General features: G+C 41.7%; 1 protein-coding gene across 1 annotated transcript in view; it reads right to left on the bottom strand.

Annotated features, from left to right (window-relative positions):
- Positions 1-298: 298 nt before the first annotated feature.
- LOC138959689 (ras-related C3 botulinum toxin substrate 1-like) overlaps positions 299-13426 on the bottom strand; it is a gene marked incomplete at its 3' end in the record, with an annotated part of 43243 nt that continues 30115 nt past the window's right edge. The window contains 2 exon segments of the mRNA XM_070331274.1: positions 299-416; positions 837-908. Coding sequence (XP_070187375.1) covers positions 299-416; positions 837-908 — 190 coding nt within the window.

Genomic DNA, 13426 nt, shown 5'->3' with positions numbered 1-13426 from the left:
CATCGTATTTCACAATTTCTCCTGATTTCAAAAACATACATATGTTATTATATAAAAATGTGCTCAGAATTACAGAAAAAAGTACTGCGTTTGCGCGCCACGCGGAGACGAGCGTGACCCGTCTCGGTTTTTGTCGGTGTGGTTAGTCGAGACTATCTTAATATATTCTCGGCGATAACAGTTTTTTGGTGTTAATCTGTTACTTTGATGCCGACAGCTTGACTAAATGTTTTTATATCGCTTCATGCTCCAATCACTGACCCCAAAACAACAACGCATAAGGAGTCGCAATACTTACGGTATTGGGGTAAGCCAAAGGACGTAACCTATCATAGTCTTCTTGACCGGCCGTGTCCCATAACTGTAGCTTCACTAGATTGCCGTCGAGAGTGATGTCTTCTGCAAAGTTGTCGAACCTGAATAACACAAAACACATTAATGGCTAAATGTTGGGAATGAGACTATGATGATGTTTTCTGTTTTGGGCAAAGAAGTCGGATCTATGTAGATAACACACCAAAGACATATATAAATATATTCTGCAATAACACATACAAGACAACAGCTCACATGGAAATATGCATTGCATTTTATTATAATTGCCATGTGCTGAAAGAGGACACCCCACCACCATTTGAAAGACCTTAAAAACCTGAGAAAATCAGGTCATAAATAGGAGGACGTCTGAAAACGCAGGGAAAAGCTTTGAACAGAACATTTGAAACAGGCAAGATCTTGAAACAGGGGGGGGGGGGGGGGGTATGTCTTAAATCGAAGTGTCTTAAAAGGAGGGGTTCCATTTCATTTCACAGAAGAACAAAAACATCATAACTCACACTGTCGGGACGTACTCTTCTGGGAACGTGTCTGTCGTGTAGCTGATCAGAAGACATGTTTTCCCCACCGCTCTGCAAAGAAGAACATTATTTTGAATCTATTAAGCTGACATAGACGACACAGACAGACACAACCACACACACTTGCGCACACACACATACACACACGTGCGCACGTGCACGAGCACACACACACGCACACATTAAATGAATTTTAATCAGCTAGCGGTTTCCTTCGCCTAGCTTTTCTGTGTCAGGAGTCCGGAATTCCGTCCGTCACCATATTTGTTTCAGTTTTCATAGATACCCATTCGTCAAAGCAGATCAAAACCGTTAGATTTGGGAAGTCAAGCCTATTGTCTAGCAAACGCATGCAAATCCCGTGCCATACAGGGCTAAAACGCTTCGCATTATATACAAATCAATCAATCAATCAATGAGGCTTATATCGCGCATATTCCGTGGGTACAGTTCTAGGCGCTCTGCAGTGATGCCGTGTGAGATGAAATTTTATACGGCCAGTAGATTGCAGCCATTTCGGCGCATATTTACCTTTCGCGGCCTATTATTCCAAGTCACACGGGTATAGGTAGACAATTATTAACTGTGGGATCTTTAACGTGCACACCCAATGTAGTGTACACGGGGGGAGGGTTCGGACACCGAAGAGAGTCTGCACACAAAGTTGACTCTGAAATAAATTTCCGCCGAACCTGGGATCGAACTCACGCTGACAGCGGCCAACTGAATACAAATCCAGCGCGCTACCAACTGAGCTATATCCCCGCCCCTACAAAAACACACACTGTCCGTTGGAGAATATCACCATGGGAAAAGACTACCAATTACAGCATTTAGATTTGAAAAAACGAACGCTCAAACACTAGTTCTAAGACCTACCTCGTGTGTGTTGTTATCTATTCAACACCCAAGATTTCAAATCTGTATCTCTAGGAACACTCAGGGGCGAAAGGTAGGACGAACATTATTACTGGCGCAAAAAGGCGTCACAATGATAATCACAGTCTGGAATGCCCACTCAAAACACAGCCGTTTTCTATTCAACACCTAAGACGAACTCGGAAGCTCTCGGCTCAATTTCAAATCTTTATATCTAGGAACACTCAGGGGCAAAATATAGGACGAAAATTATTACTGGCGCAAAAAGGCGTCACAGTGAGAATTACAGTCTGGGATGCCCACTCAAAACACAGCCGTTTTCAAATTGAGTAACTGAGCGCTCAATCGTTTGTTTTGAAGGTATTCCTGGTGTGTGGTCACATAATGACAACCCCCAACCTGAAATATATAGCTCTTGGGGCGATAAGAGGCCGTTTTTAAGCCGCCATTATAACAATGGGGGGCTTACTGGATTTGCTCTGTCTGTTTGTTTGTTTGTTTGTTTGTTTGTTTGAGGCGGGCGGGCGGGCGGTCAGTCGGTCGGTGTTTGTCGGGTAAGACTAGTATCTCTGGGTCAATTAATCTCGAATTTTGTGAAATTGTTAGGAATAGGCTTTGTTTTTTGTATGCAAAAAAAATACATTCCTAACGGTAGTCAAACGGAAGATATTAGCTTGTAACGCTTTTACAAACCGAGCCAGGGGACGAAACCCACTGACATATGCGGGGATTCCCGCAGGTTACTTCCCTTTCCCCTTTTTGGTTCACTGATCTATATTTTTAGATCAGTGTTTTGGTTTGGCAGCCGCCATGCTTTTGTTCAATTTCATTTTACGTGCTCCAAAATTTGGATGCTTCGTTGGGCGGTAACAGTGGAGTTTGTTTTATTGGTGTGTGTGGTTCCGTGGTACGGACTCGTTTGCCAAATAATGTTTTGGTCTTATGTTATTACTTCTTCTTCTTCTTCGTTCACTAGATTGTTATTACTAGCATTTTGTTTCTCACTTCGACTCTATATATTCTATAAGAATCAGACAGTGTAAAAGTATTACCATCAACATACTCAGTTTGCTGATTTGAGTTATCTCCCTTCCTCAGGAACGTTTTAGAAGATATTAGAGATTCAGGGCCCAGCTTCGCCCGGGGTGGCCTCAAAAGCATTTGAAGGCATGTGCTGCCCACTGAGAGTGTCACAATATATATTCAATTCCTAATTACATGGTTTTTATGGAATGAGTTACCTCCCTTTCTTGTTTCTATTTGGATGGCGTGGGTTGTGTAGAAGGATACTTTTTATGTTGAATATTTCTTTAGAAAGTATGGGCCGTTCCTGAGTAATATCATTGGTACTGTGAAGGTGAAGTGACGCAAAACTGTGTACGTCATTTACTTTGGAAAGAGGCGATAATGAGTTACTTCCCTTCGGGTCTCGTTCGATCTCTGACAGCATGCGAACATGCGTTGGATTATTAAGCCGCTTTGTAAAGGGTGCTTACTGGATTTGCTCTGCCTGTTTGTCCGGGTTTTAGGTGTTTGTTTGTCTACCATGTCACCACGTGTAAAGAGCTCGGTCAATTTTTTTAAAAATTATTTCTTAATTTATTCAATTAATTTTTTGTAATGAATTTTTTTCTAAAAATTATTTGTTTTCTTTTATTTTTTTATTTTTTTACATTTAGTCAAGTTTTGACTAACTGTTTTAACGTAGAGGGGGAATCGAGACGATGGTCGTGGTGTATGTGTGTGTGTGTGTGTGTGTGTGTGTGTGTGTGTGTGTGTGTGTGTGTGTGTGTGTGTGTGTGTGTGTGTGTGTGTGTGTGTGTGTGTGTGTGTGTAGAGCGATTTAGAGTAAACTACTGGACCGATCTTTATGAAATTTTACATGAGAGTTCCTGGGTATGATATCCCGTGTTTTTTCATTTTTTTGATAAATGTCTCTGGTGACGTCATATCCGGCGTTTTGTAAAAGTTGAAACGGCACTGTCACACCCTCATTTTTCATTAAAATTGATTGAAATTTTGGACAAGCAATCTTCGACAAAGGCCGGACTTCGGTATTGCATTTCAGCTTGGAGGCTTAAAAATTAATCAATGACTTTGGTCATTAAAAATCCGAAAGTTGTAATTAAACTTATTTTTGTATTAAACGATCCAAAATTACGTTCATCTTATTCTTCATCATTTTCTGATTCCAAAAACATATAAATATGTTATATTCGAATTAAAAACAAGCTCTTAAAACTAAAAAATATAAAAATTATGATTAAAAATAAATTTCTGAAATCGATATAAAAACAATTTCATCTTATTCCTTGTCGGTTCCAGATTAAAAAAACCATATAGATATGATATGTTTGGATTAAAAACACGCTCAGAAAGTTAAAACGAAGAGAGATACAGAAAAGCGTGCTATGCAGCACAACGGAACCACTACCGCGCTAAACAGGCTCGTTAATTTCATTGCCTTTTGCACGAGCGGCGGACTACGGTCATTGTGAGAAAAAAACAGTGCGTTCAGTTTCATTCTGTGAGTTCCACAGCTTGACTAAATGTAGTAATTTCGCCTTACGCGACTTGTTTTATTATAATTTATTCATTTAAAATAAGTTTGTTTCCCTCCCCCTGTCTGTCTGTCTCTCTGTCCCACCCCCATATTACCAATTCAAGGCCGGCTTCTTGACCCCGTTAAGGTCAACACTTGTTTTGCTAGATGTTATCACTTTAAAATATGTAGCTTGTAAAGAATATGTGTTTGTGTGTAAGTGCAAGTTCGTTCGTGCGTGTGTGTGTGTGCGCGCGCGCGTGTTTTTGAGTGTGTGCTTGTCTGCGTGCACATGTGCTTATGTGTGTCTATGCGTGTCTGTCTGTCTGTCTGTCTATCTGTCTGTCTGCGTGTCTGTCTGTCTGTCTGTCTGTGTGAATACGATTGCTTGCATATCATATTTCTTTTGTCTGCCTCTGTCTGTCTATGGGAATTGTCATTCAGCAGCGCTAACGGAGATCGCTCGCCTAATCAGCAGTTTTGTTCAGCCAACATCGCTATCAATCATCATTGTACTAGAAATGCCTACACAGTGACTTGACTGTGATTAGTGGTGCCAGCGGTAATACTAATTACAGCAACAGATGAAATGGACAACCCATTCTGTACGCAGCGTGAGAATTCTGCGGTCGTCTGTGCAGCTGCAGGGCTGGGTGACATGGACCCGGGGAAATGACAGAGAAGCGGACCAAAAAAGACAACGGCGAAGTTGGGAGGGGGAGGGGGTGGGGGGTGGGGGGCGTTGAAGGGGGAAAACCAAGGCAAAAGGATTTATTTCAGGAAAACAAATGGGGGTATATGAACCAAACAAATGTAAACAGATAAACGCAAACGGTTTCCAAATTGTAAATAAACTTCGTCCGGTGAAACAAACAAGAATTTCACAAAATCAAACACGCCTAGTCTTGTCTTACTTTCAGCTCCAGCTCCAGCCCGGCTTTTACATTGGGCACGAGCGTGTTTCCCACATGGACATATACCCAAATTAATAAACACATCCTAACTGTTTTCTATACAGAATCGGACATCAGTTTTTTGACTGACACGTTCCTTTTAGTAAATCTGCGAAAACTCGTTCAGCAAACTATTCTCACTTTGTACAGGCTGCCTTGCTGTTGGATTTGGGTATGTGGCCAAGTGGACGGGTTCTCTTTATCCTGAACTCAGGTCAAAATGAGTTCGGCTCATTCTCTCCCTGACAGGATGCCTTGAGTTTCCTTGTCTGGCAAGGAAACCGATTTTATTTTACATATTTAGAGCTTTTTGTAATGTGTTATTGATATAAGCAGATTCGCGATCGTCGATAATGATTTTTCATGGTGTTTTGTAATTTTTAAATTACAGAGGAATTTTTATTTTAGACAGTTTCAAGCGAGCTATTTTTCGCGGATGTATTTACTGTGCAAACAACTCTAAATATGGCAAAAGTGTCACGTGATAATCAACCGTTTGGTTCCGGGGCTCGCTAGAGCAGACGATTTTTTCTGTAACGAGTTGACAGTGATACAACCATATATTACGGTCTCCTTCGGGCAGCAGTCCCAAAATTTCGACTTGTTTTGACCTTAGAACGATGTCTTTATCATAACTGTGAAGAACAGAACGGAGATCACTGTCGAAGTCGGCCAATCTGCAATCATTTTCCTCTCGCGAACACTGATCTCAAATTTAGATCAGCGCTCGCGAAAAACATATGGGAGATAACTCTGTAGTTCTTGTTTTGATAGATTCGCGTAGGACTAGAGCATCCGGTCAGAGGGACTTAAAGCGATAGCGTGGAGCGATGATGGTCAGAATGGGGTTCTCTTATCCAATATAACAGCCTGGACACATCTGTGGTGGTGTATAGCGTATAGACAGTGCTAGTCCTTAATAGGCAAAGCCTGTAGGACAGGAAACATCCACCCACAAAAATGATAATAACTTCTACATCTATAAATCGAAATACGTCAGATTTGGTATCATCGATGTCGTGGTGTATAGCGTATAGACAGTGCTAGTCCTTAATAGGCAAGGCCTGCAAGACAGGAAACATCTATCATCGATGTCGTGGTGTATAGCGCATAGACAGTGCTAGTCCTTAATAGGCAAAGCCTGTAGGACAGGAAACATCTATCATCGATGTGGTTGTGAATACGACTGATCGTGTGTAGGAGAAGGCCGGTGCCTTTAACTCCTGGCAGGTGAACAGATTGGACCAGAGTGTTAATATGCAATTACCTGCATGCCACAATGCCAACGTGGCTAATTGTGGGCATAGAAGGCTAGGGTTGCTTCACTATCGAACCTTCTATCGCTTTCTAACTCTGTGGGGTGATGATGAGTTGTGAGGTTTGGAAGGGGGTGGGGGTGTAAGTTCAGCCGAAGAGAAGGAGAGCGGGGCGAGGGAGCAGGAAGGCGAAGCAAGAGGCATCAGATAACGTAATATTGAAAGCCTTCTTTTGCAAGTGAATTCACCATGTTCTTTACTGTAAGATCATGTTTTCAATAAAAAAAAAAGGTGTACATTGATGTATGTGTCATCTACTTGTTTAGTTCACGTGGACATGTGTTTTGTCCAAATATATTGGTTGTCAGTCTATGTCTTTAACATTTTCAGTGACCCGCAGTGTCCTCTTTGGATCTGATTCGTGAAGATAATCAAAACGGTTTACACGCACAGGTATGAGTCGACAGCAACAATACTAACCCTTGCAACAGATCACAACTGGTAATACAGTAGCCTGAGACCACTTGACTTTATTTTTTAATACCCTGAGACCGTTTCACTATGCTTCTGAATAGACTGTAGGAGCGAACACTCGGTACGAGGAAGTTCCTGCCACTTAAATTCGGATAATTCATGCAACAGTGAATGCACACTAAGTTGACATGTGTGACTTGGCTATCAAAACACGTTTGTAACTTAAAGGGTTGCGGGAAAAAAAATCTGGTGGGGCTGGAGAGGGGTGTTTTAACAGCGGGTAGGGGATTTGCAATCAAGTCTTCAGTGCAGTCGTGTGGTCGGGAAAATGTGAAACCAGATTGTTACTAGGGATTGGTTGGTTTTTGGGTTTTAATGTCCCTTCAGCAGATGCTAGCTGCTATTCGAGACCGGATTGTTACGAGGGAAGTTAAGTATATAGTAAACTTGGGTTTTCTCATTTTCAGAAGAGAAACTGTGAATTCATGTTGTTGGTTTTGTTTTTGTTTTGTTTAAAAAAAAATCTTATTGTATCATTATAACGGTTGAACATAGCGGCTGGTGTACGAATCCTTAGTCAATTCAGAACTAGCAATGCACTTTTTGTATCCCAAAATAGTTGTGCTTCATGGATAGTGATTTTTCAAATGCTCTTACTTTACATGTGCTTTACAATGTCATACTTGAATAAACTGGATAATCGATATCAATTTCAAACTACAGCTAATATCTATCCAAAATAAACCACAACTTATCACGATTGTTAGAATGTGTCCGCTTCTGCACTCGTTAACGCACTTTTTTTCCCCGTAAGCTTTCACTCGTGTCTTTGAACAGTCCTCAAGTCAGACTTGCACAAATATGTTCCGTTAATTATCAATGCAACGCCGATACCGTTTTTGACATTTCCACATAAGGACTTCCGGTGGTTTTTTTTCGACGAACACATCTAATGTTCATACTTCCGCAGTTATTGAACTACGTTACATGACCCGTGTTATGAGTCAGTTACAACCCCACAACTGTTTCATTACTGAATATTACATTAATTATTATACCATTAATGAACCATACATTTCAGTTAGTTTAATGTACAGGATGACCCCAAAAATGCCACCCACAAAAATGATAATAACTTCTACATCTATAAATCGAAATACGTCAGATTTGGTATATATTAACTTCAGCTTATGTATGACAGTTCCACTGAGTTGATCCCCAAATTTGGAAACTTTTTTTGAGATTGCAAAAAAAAAGCCAGACCATGTGACTTACAAACTTGCCAGTTTGGGGACGGGTCATGCATACGCTGCAGTTAATGTACACCAAATATGAAGTTATTCGGACAACAGATGTAGAAGTTATTGGCATTGTTGTGGGTGGCTTTTGTTTTTAGTCACCCTGTATCTATATTAGTTGATGACGGACCCCAAGATTTGATTTGTGTCTCCTTATACCCACACACCAAACAACATCAATATCAACATCAATATCAACATCAATATCAACATCAATATCAACATCAATATCAATAACTTCAGTTAAAGTATTGTTTTCACTTTTCACGTGTTTCCATGGTATGCTATAATCCACTATTGATCTAAATAATAATCTACAACCACATATCTTTTTTCAATACAACTTGAACTCATATAATTATAAGAGTAATAACAAGACATATGAGCAAGGCCAAAAAATACACAGACATAAATAAGCAGACATGCAAGCAAACAAACTAACTGACTGATCATTGCTTTGATCATTAAAAGAGAGCGTTGACACAAAAGTAGTCAGGTAACTAATAAATCAAATGCAAATAAGGAAACATTTTCTAAGAAAAGATGTCTGAACTTGAAGTACTCTGCAGTTGAACACTATTCTGCTTTCGTTCCCTATAGGTACACGTGTCGGCGGGGTAATAACGGTCTTCTAAGGTCATCCACACGGCACACATGAACACACAGGCAGGTACACACACACACACACACACACACACTCGCACGCACGCACGAACGCACGAACGCACACACACACACACTCGCACGCACGCACGCACTCACGTACGCACGCACGCACGCACGCACGCACGCATGCACGCACGCAATCACGCAGACACACACAGACATACACAGACACACAGACATGCTTACACATGCACACACATACACGTCGGCTGATAAAGCAGACAGTACTCTTGTACTAAAACCTTTCCTCATCCTCAGCTCTGCGCTATCCAGTGTGTTGCGCTATCAGTTAAGGATCCCTGGGGGTCCAGTAATTCAAAGATGGCGACCTAAGATGACACTTACTGATTAGTTTTTTCCTTGTGGAGCTGACCTTGATATGCATTTCAACACTCGAATGTTGTAGACGTCGCTTTAGATATGAATCCCAACGCGAGGGTTCGCTATCTTTAAAAGAATTCCAAGGAGAAGAATCAAGTTGGTTAAAAGATACCATTGAACCTTTAACCCCCCCCCCCCACCCCAACACACCATTCCCCTCCTAGCCATCACTGCCGTTTTAAGATCCTAGTTTTTCAGATGTGTTGTTCAAAACGTCTTTAAATTTACTTCCATGTTCATACTACCTCATATTTGGTTTAAACAAAATTTTATTCAGAATTTCTTCGCATGAACAGTTCAAAACACACAGCTAGGACACGCACTCAAGCAAATGCTTATATCACGTGACCATATTTCAGACGCAGGGACGCGCACTTTGGGGAGTCCTGTCATGTAGATATATCTCTATGGAGTTTCGTGTGACGTTATCAAGCCTTACTCGGAAGGATATACTCTGCACAGGACTTGACGCAAGTGGACGATAACGTGAAGAATGATCATGTAAGAATCGTTTTGGCCTATAACTAGAGCGACAGCCTTGTAATGGGTGAGTGAGAAGGCTGATTTTTAGATCTGAATGTTATCAAGCACATCCGGTGTATGTCATAGAGGACCCATGGTGGGTGCCACACTCTCCAAGGCTTTCCAAGAAGGATATTTATAACCGATTCTGGATGAGAAAAAAAACCACCAACAATTAACTTCAGTCCAGCCTTCTAGACATGAAAAGTGAGATAATTACAGCCAGGGGAGGTAGCATCTACTGCTTACAGCACCCAGAGTGCTTGCCAAAAACTGTTGAGCTACGCCACACCGTTTGGGTTCTGGGAACCGTTCTTTATATGTACATATGAATATGGACCGTAAAAAAAACCCGAGAAGAGTTATTTTCGAATACGTTTGTTCATTCATGAGTGTAAGCTTACTGTTCACACTAAAAGAGGATTTAACTTAAACGGAGGAAGTGCAAAGAGGTCAGGTAAAGTGTGACAATGAGTGTAATCACAATACTACATGTAGCTTCCTCGTGGTCTTCTTCAAGATACAGGCGTTTGACCACAGGCGCCAGAACCTCATCATCATTAAGTTAGTTTTATACCTCAGTGTTTTGGTTTGCTCGAGATGCAGCAAATATAGGCAAGCATCTAAAGTCTCAAGACCCTCCTCCGTCCAAGTGTTTCATGTCCGGCGATTTAGAGTCAGTCATCATGATAATGCAATCAGTATAGAGAAAAACCACACGGAAAAACAAACAACAACAACCACAACAACATCAACAACAACAACAACAACAACAACCAAAAGACAGACAGGCAGACAGGCAGGCAGACAGACAGAGAGACAGACAGGCAGACAGGCAGACAGACAGAGAGGCAGACAGGCAGACAGGCAGACAGGCAGACAGACAGGCAGACAGACAGGCAGACAGGGAGGCAGACGAACATTTATAACCTTTCGTTGTGTGGTGCAATAAAACAAAAGCATGCTCCTCAGTTAAAACACTGTTTAAAGAAGATAATATACTTGTTGTAGTAGTCCTCAAAACACCAAGAGTTTTCAGCACAATCGAAACTGAAATCCATAGAATATCAGTTTCCCAATGTTAAAACAAGCACCCGGTTGTTTCGGGTGGGTGTGGACGCGCGTTGCCGTTTTTGAAAAATGAGACATTTCATGTTCATGTTACAAAGATGTACACAAACGAGGAAAACATAAATTCAATCATTCTTAGAGACATTCTTTGAGCGTGTAAGCAGTACGCCAGTATATCTATCAATCTTTATGCATGGCTGGTCAGTTTTCACTGGGCCAGATCGCCTGAGGCGGAACTGAGCCCCGAACGCTAAAAACGGTCATACAGGTAGAAATCCACTCGTGTAAAAACTTGAGTGAACGTGGGAGTTTCAGCCCATGAACAAAGAAAAAGACTTGGCCAGATCGGCTGAGGCGGAACTTAACCTCCACCACTGGCTGCGACAGGAATAGGACACACTGAGCTTTTTTAATTGATGCTGGCTGTGAAAATGTGAAATAAGCTAAGACCCTCTGTTAAGTTATACAAAACACCAATCTTGTTCATTGATGTTGATTAGCTTATATTTTGACATCCAAGGCGGATCTATCAGTGGAAGTTAAATTGCTATGCAGAACCTGCGGATTTTTGTCAAGAGTAAAACAGATGAAAACAAACAAATTTGTAACAGTATGTGCAGGCACTCATGTCAGAAGTGTCTCTATTGGGGCTTAAATCTGCCGGGGCTGGCGGTGGGGACTTATATCCGTCGCAGCCGATTGGACAGGGCAGTTTGCAGACACGACAGTACAGGTCATACGTATGTTGAGGAGTGAAAACAATGGGGAAGTACTGAACGAGGATGAGGATGAGGATGAGAATTAGGGTGAGAGTGAGGTGTACAAACAATGAGGAAGAAAGCGTTTTTATCAGATGAGTGCCATCCTGGTGTCATCAAAAGTTCGTGATGTTTTTCACGGAGCAAAGATTTGAAAAACGAAATTGTGGATTGCAGACCTAACGAATTAGAATTGTTCTCTCATTTGCTCAGTCTCAGTCTCTGTCTGTCTGTCTGTCTGTCTGTCTCTGTCTCTCTCTCTGTCTGTCTGTCTGTCTGTCTGTCTGTCTGTCTGTCTGTCTGTCTGTCTCTCTCTCTCTCTCTCTCTCTCTCTCTCTCTCTCTCTTAATAACAGCAACAATACACATCAAAAACAAATAAACTTTAGATAAATGGAAACACAATCACGTACACAATACACAATTTAAATGAATCTATCGTTATCAACTACAGTCTGAGATGTTCGCTACACATAATGATGGGACACTTTCCCACACGCATGCACGCACACACACACACACACACACACATACACACACACACACACACACACACACACACACACACACACACACACACACACACACACACACATTTGGCAGAATCTACAGCTTGACTGATTGCTTGGCACAAAAAGCAACCAGGCAGTACAATGGTTGTATGTGTCCAAGTGGTAGGATGATGTTATCCCATGTCAAGAAGTATGCAGGCACCTCTGTGACGGTGTACACGTATAACATGTATAAAAGGAAGGTATCTTTAAAGAAGGCGGCGGTTACTGGTAAAGGCACAATGTCTAGACTCTATAATTTCCAAGTACTCGCACCGTTTCTCTGAAACCCGACGCATAGGAAAATGTCAGGTTAACAATAAGAAGCGGGATCCGTTCTGGTGATGAACAAGACGACTGGCCCGTTTTCGCACTTTGTGCAGTTCTCGGAAGTACTACGCTACGCGTCAACGACGCTGGTTTTGGTTTCAGGGGTTGTGGTAAGCGTCCCCTTAGGTTTCTATACATGTTCAATGTTATCGTAACATGATTTATGATTGATATCCTATGGGTTTTTTTTCTGAGGGTTAAAGCGACAGAACACGGTCTCCAAAAGGATCCGTACTTCCATTAGCCCCCCCCCCCCCCCCCCCCCGGTAAGCTCCTGACAAATACAACGGTCGCAAAGTACAATAACTGCCATGGCGACATGTAGCATAAAAACACATTCAACATTCCAACAAGATAGGATACTGAAGTTTTTGAACAAACACACACATCCAGTGTGCACAAATATCTGTCGTCTTTGACCGAGTAAGCGCTATAAAAATGCAACTTGAATTTTGGCGAGAAAGACAGAACTGTTCGAAGATTTGCCGCGCTATTTTGCAAGATGGGCTTTGTAGGTACGACAACAAGAGGTCGGTTTCACTTTCCGGTGTGGAAACATACCAGGAACATTGGGAGGATAAGTGTCTATGCAAAGGTCTACATGAGTTTAAGAACGGTAAATTCCATCTGCGACCGTCTTCCTGATACTAATATTTACCAATGAATTTTAAAACCCACCTTTCTTCATACCCTCACTTCCATCCCACCCCACGCCATGCCCACCCCTCCTCCCTTTGTTGTTTTGAGTCGAAAATGTCAGACCCAAATGTAATGTGATGCGGCTTTTAAGTGAGGCATCACCCTGCATGGGAAGAACAGATGTCAGGACCTAACATAGACACCATCATGAACATGAGTTAGAAACTGTAAAGTCCAACTGCAGTTGTCT

This window comes from Littorina saxatilis, linkage group LG2, assembly GCF_037325665.1.
Source record: "Littorina saxatilis isolate snail1 linkage group LG2, US_GU_Lsax_2.0, whole genome shotgun sequence".
NCBI lineage: Eukaryota > Metazoa > Mollusca > Gastropoda > Littorinimorpha > Littorinidae > Littorina > Littorina saxatilis.
The sequence above is the reverse complement of the archived record's forward strand: the minus strand, read 5'-3'. Positions and strand labels throughout refer to the sequence as shown.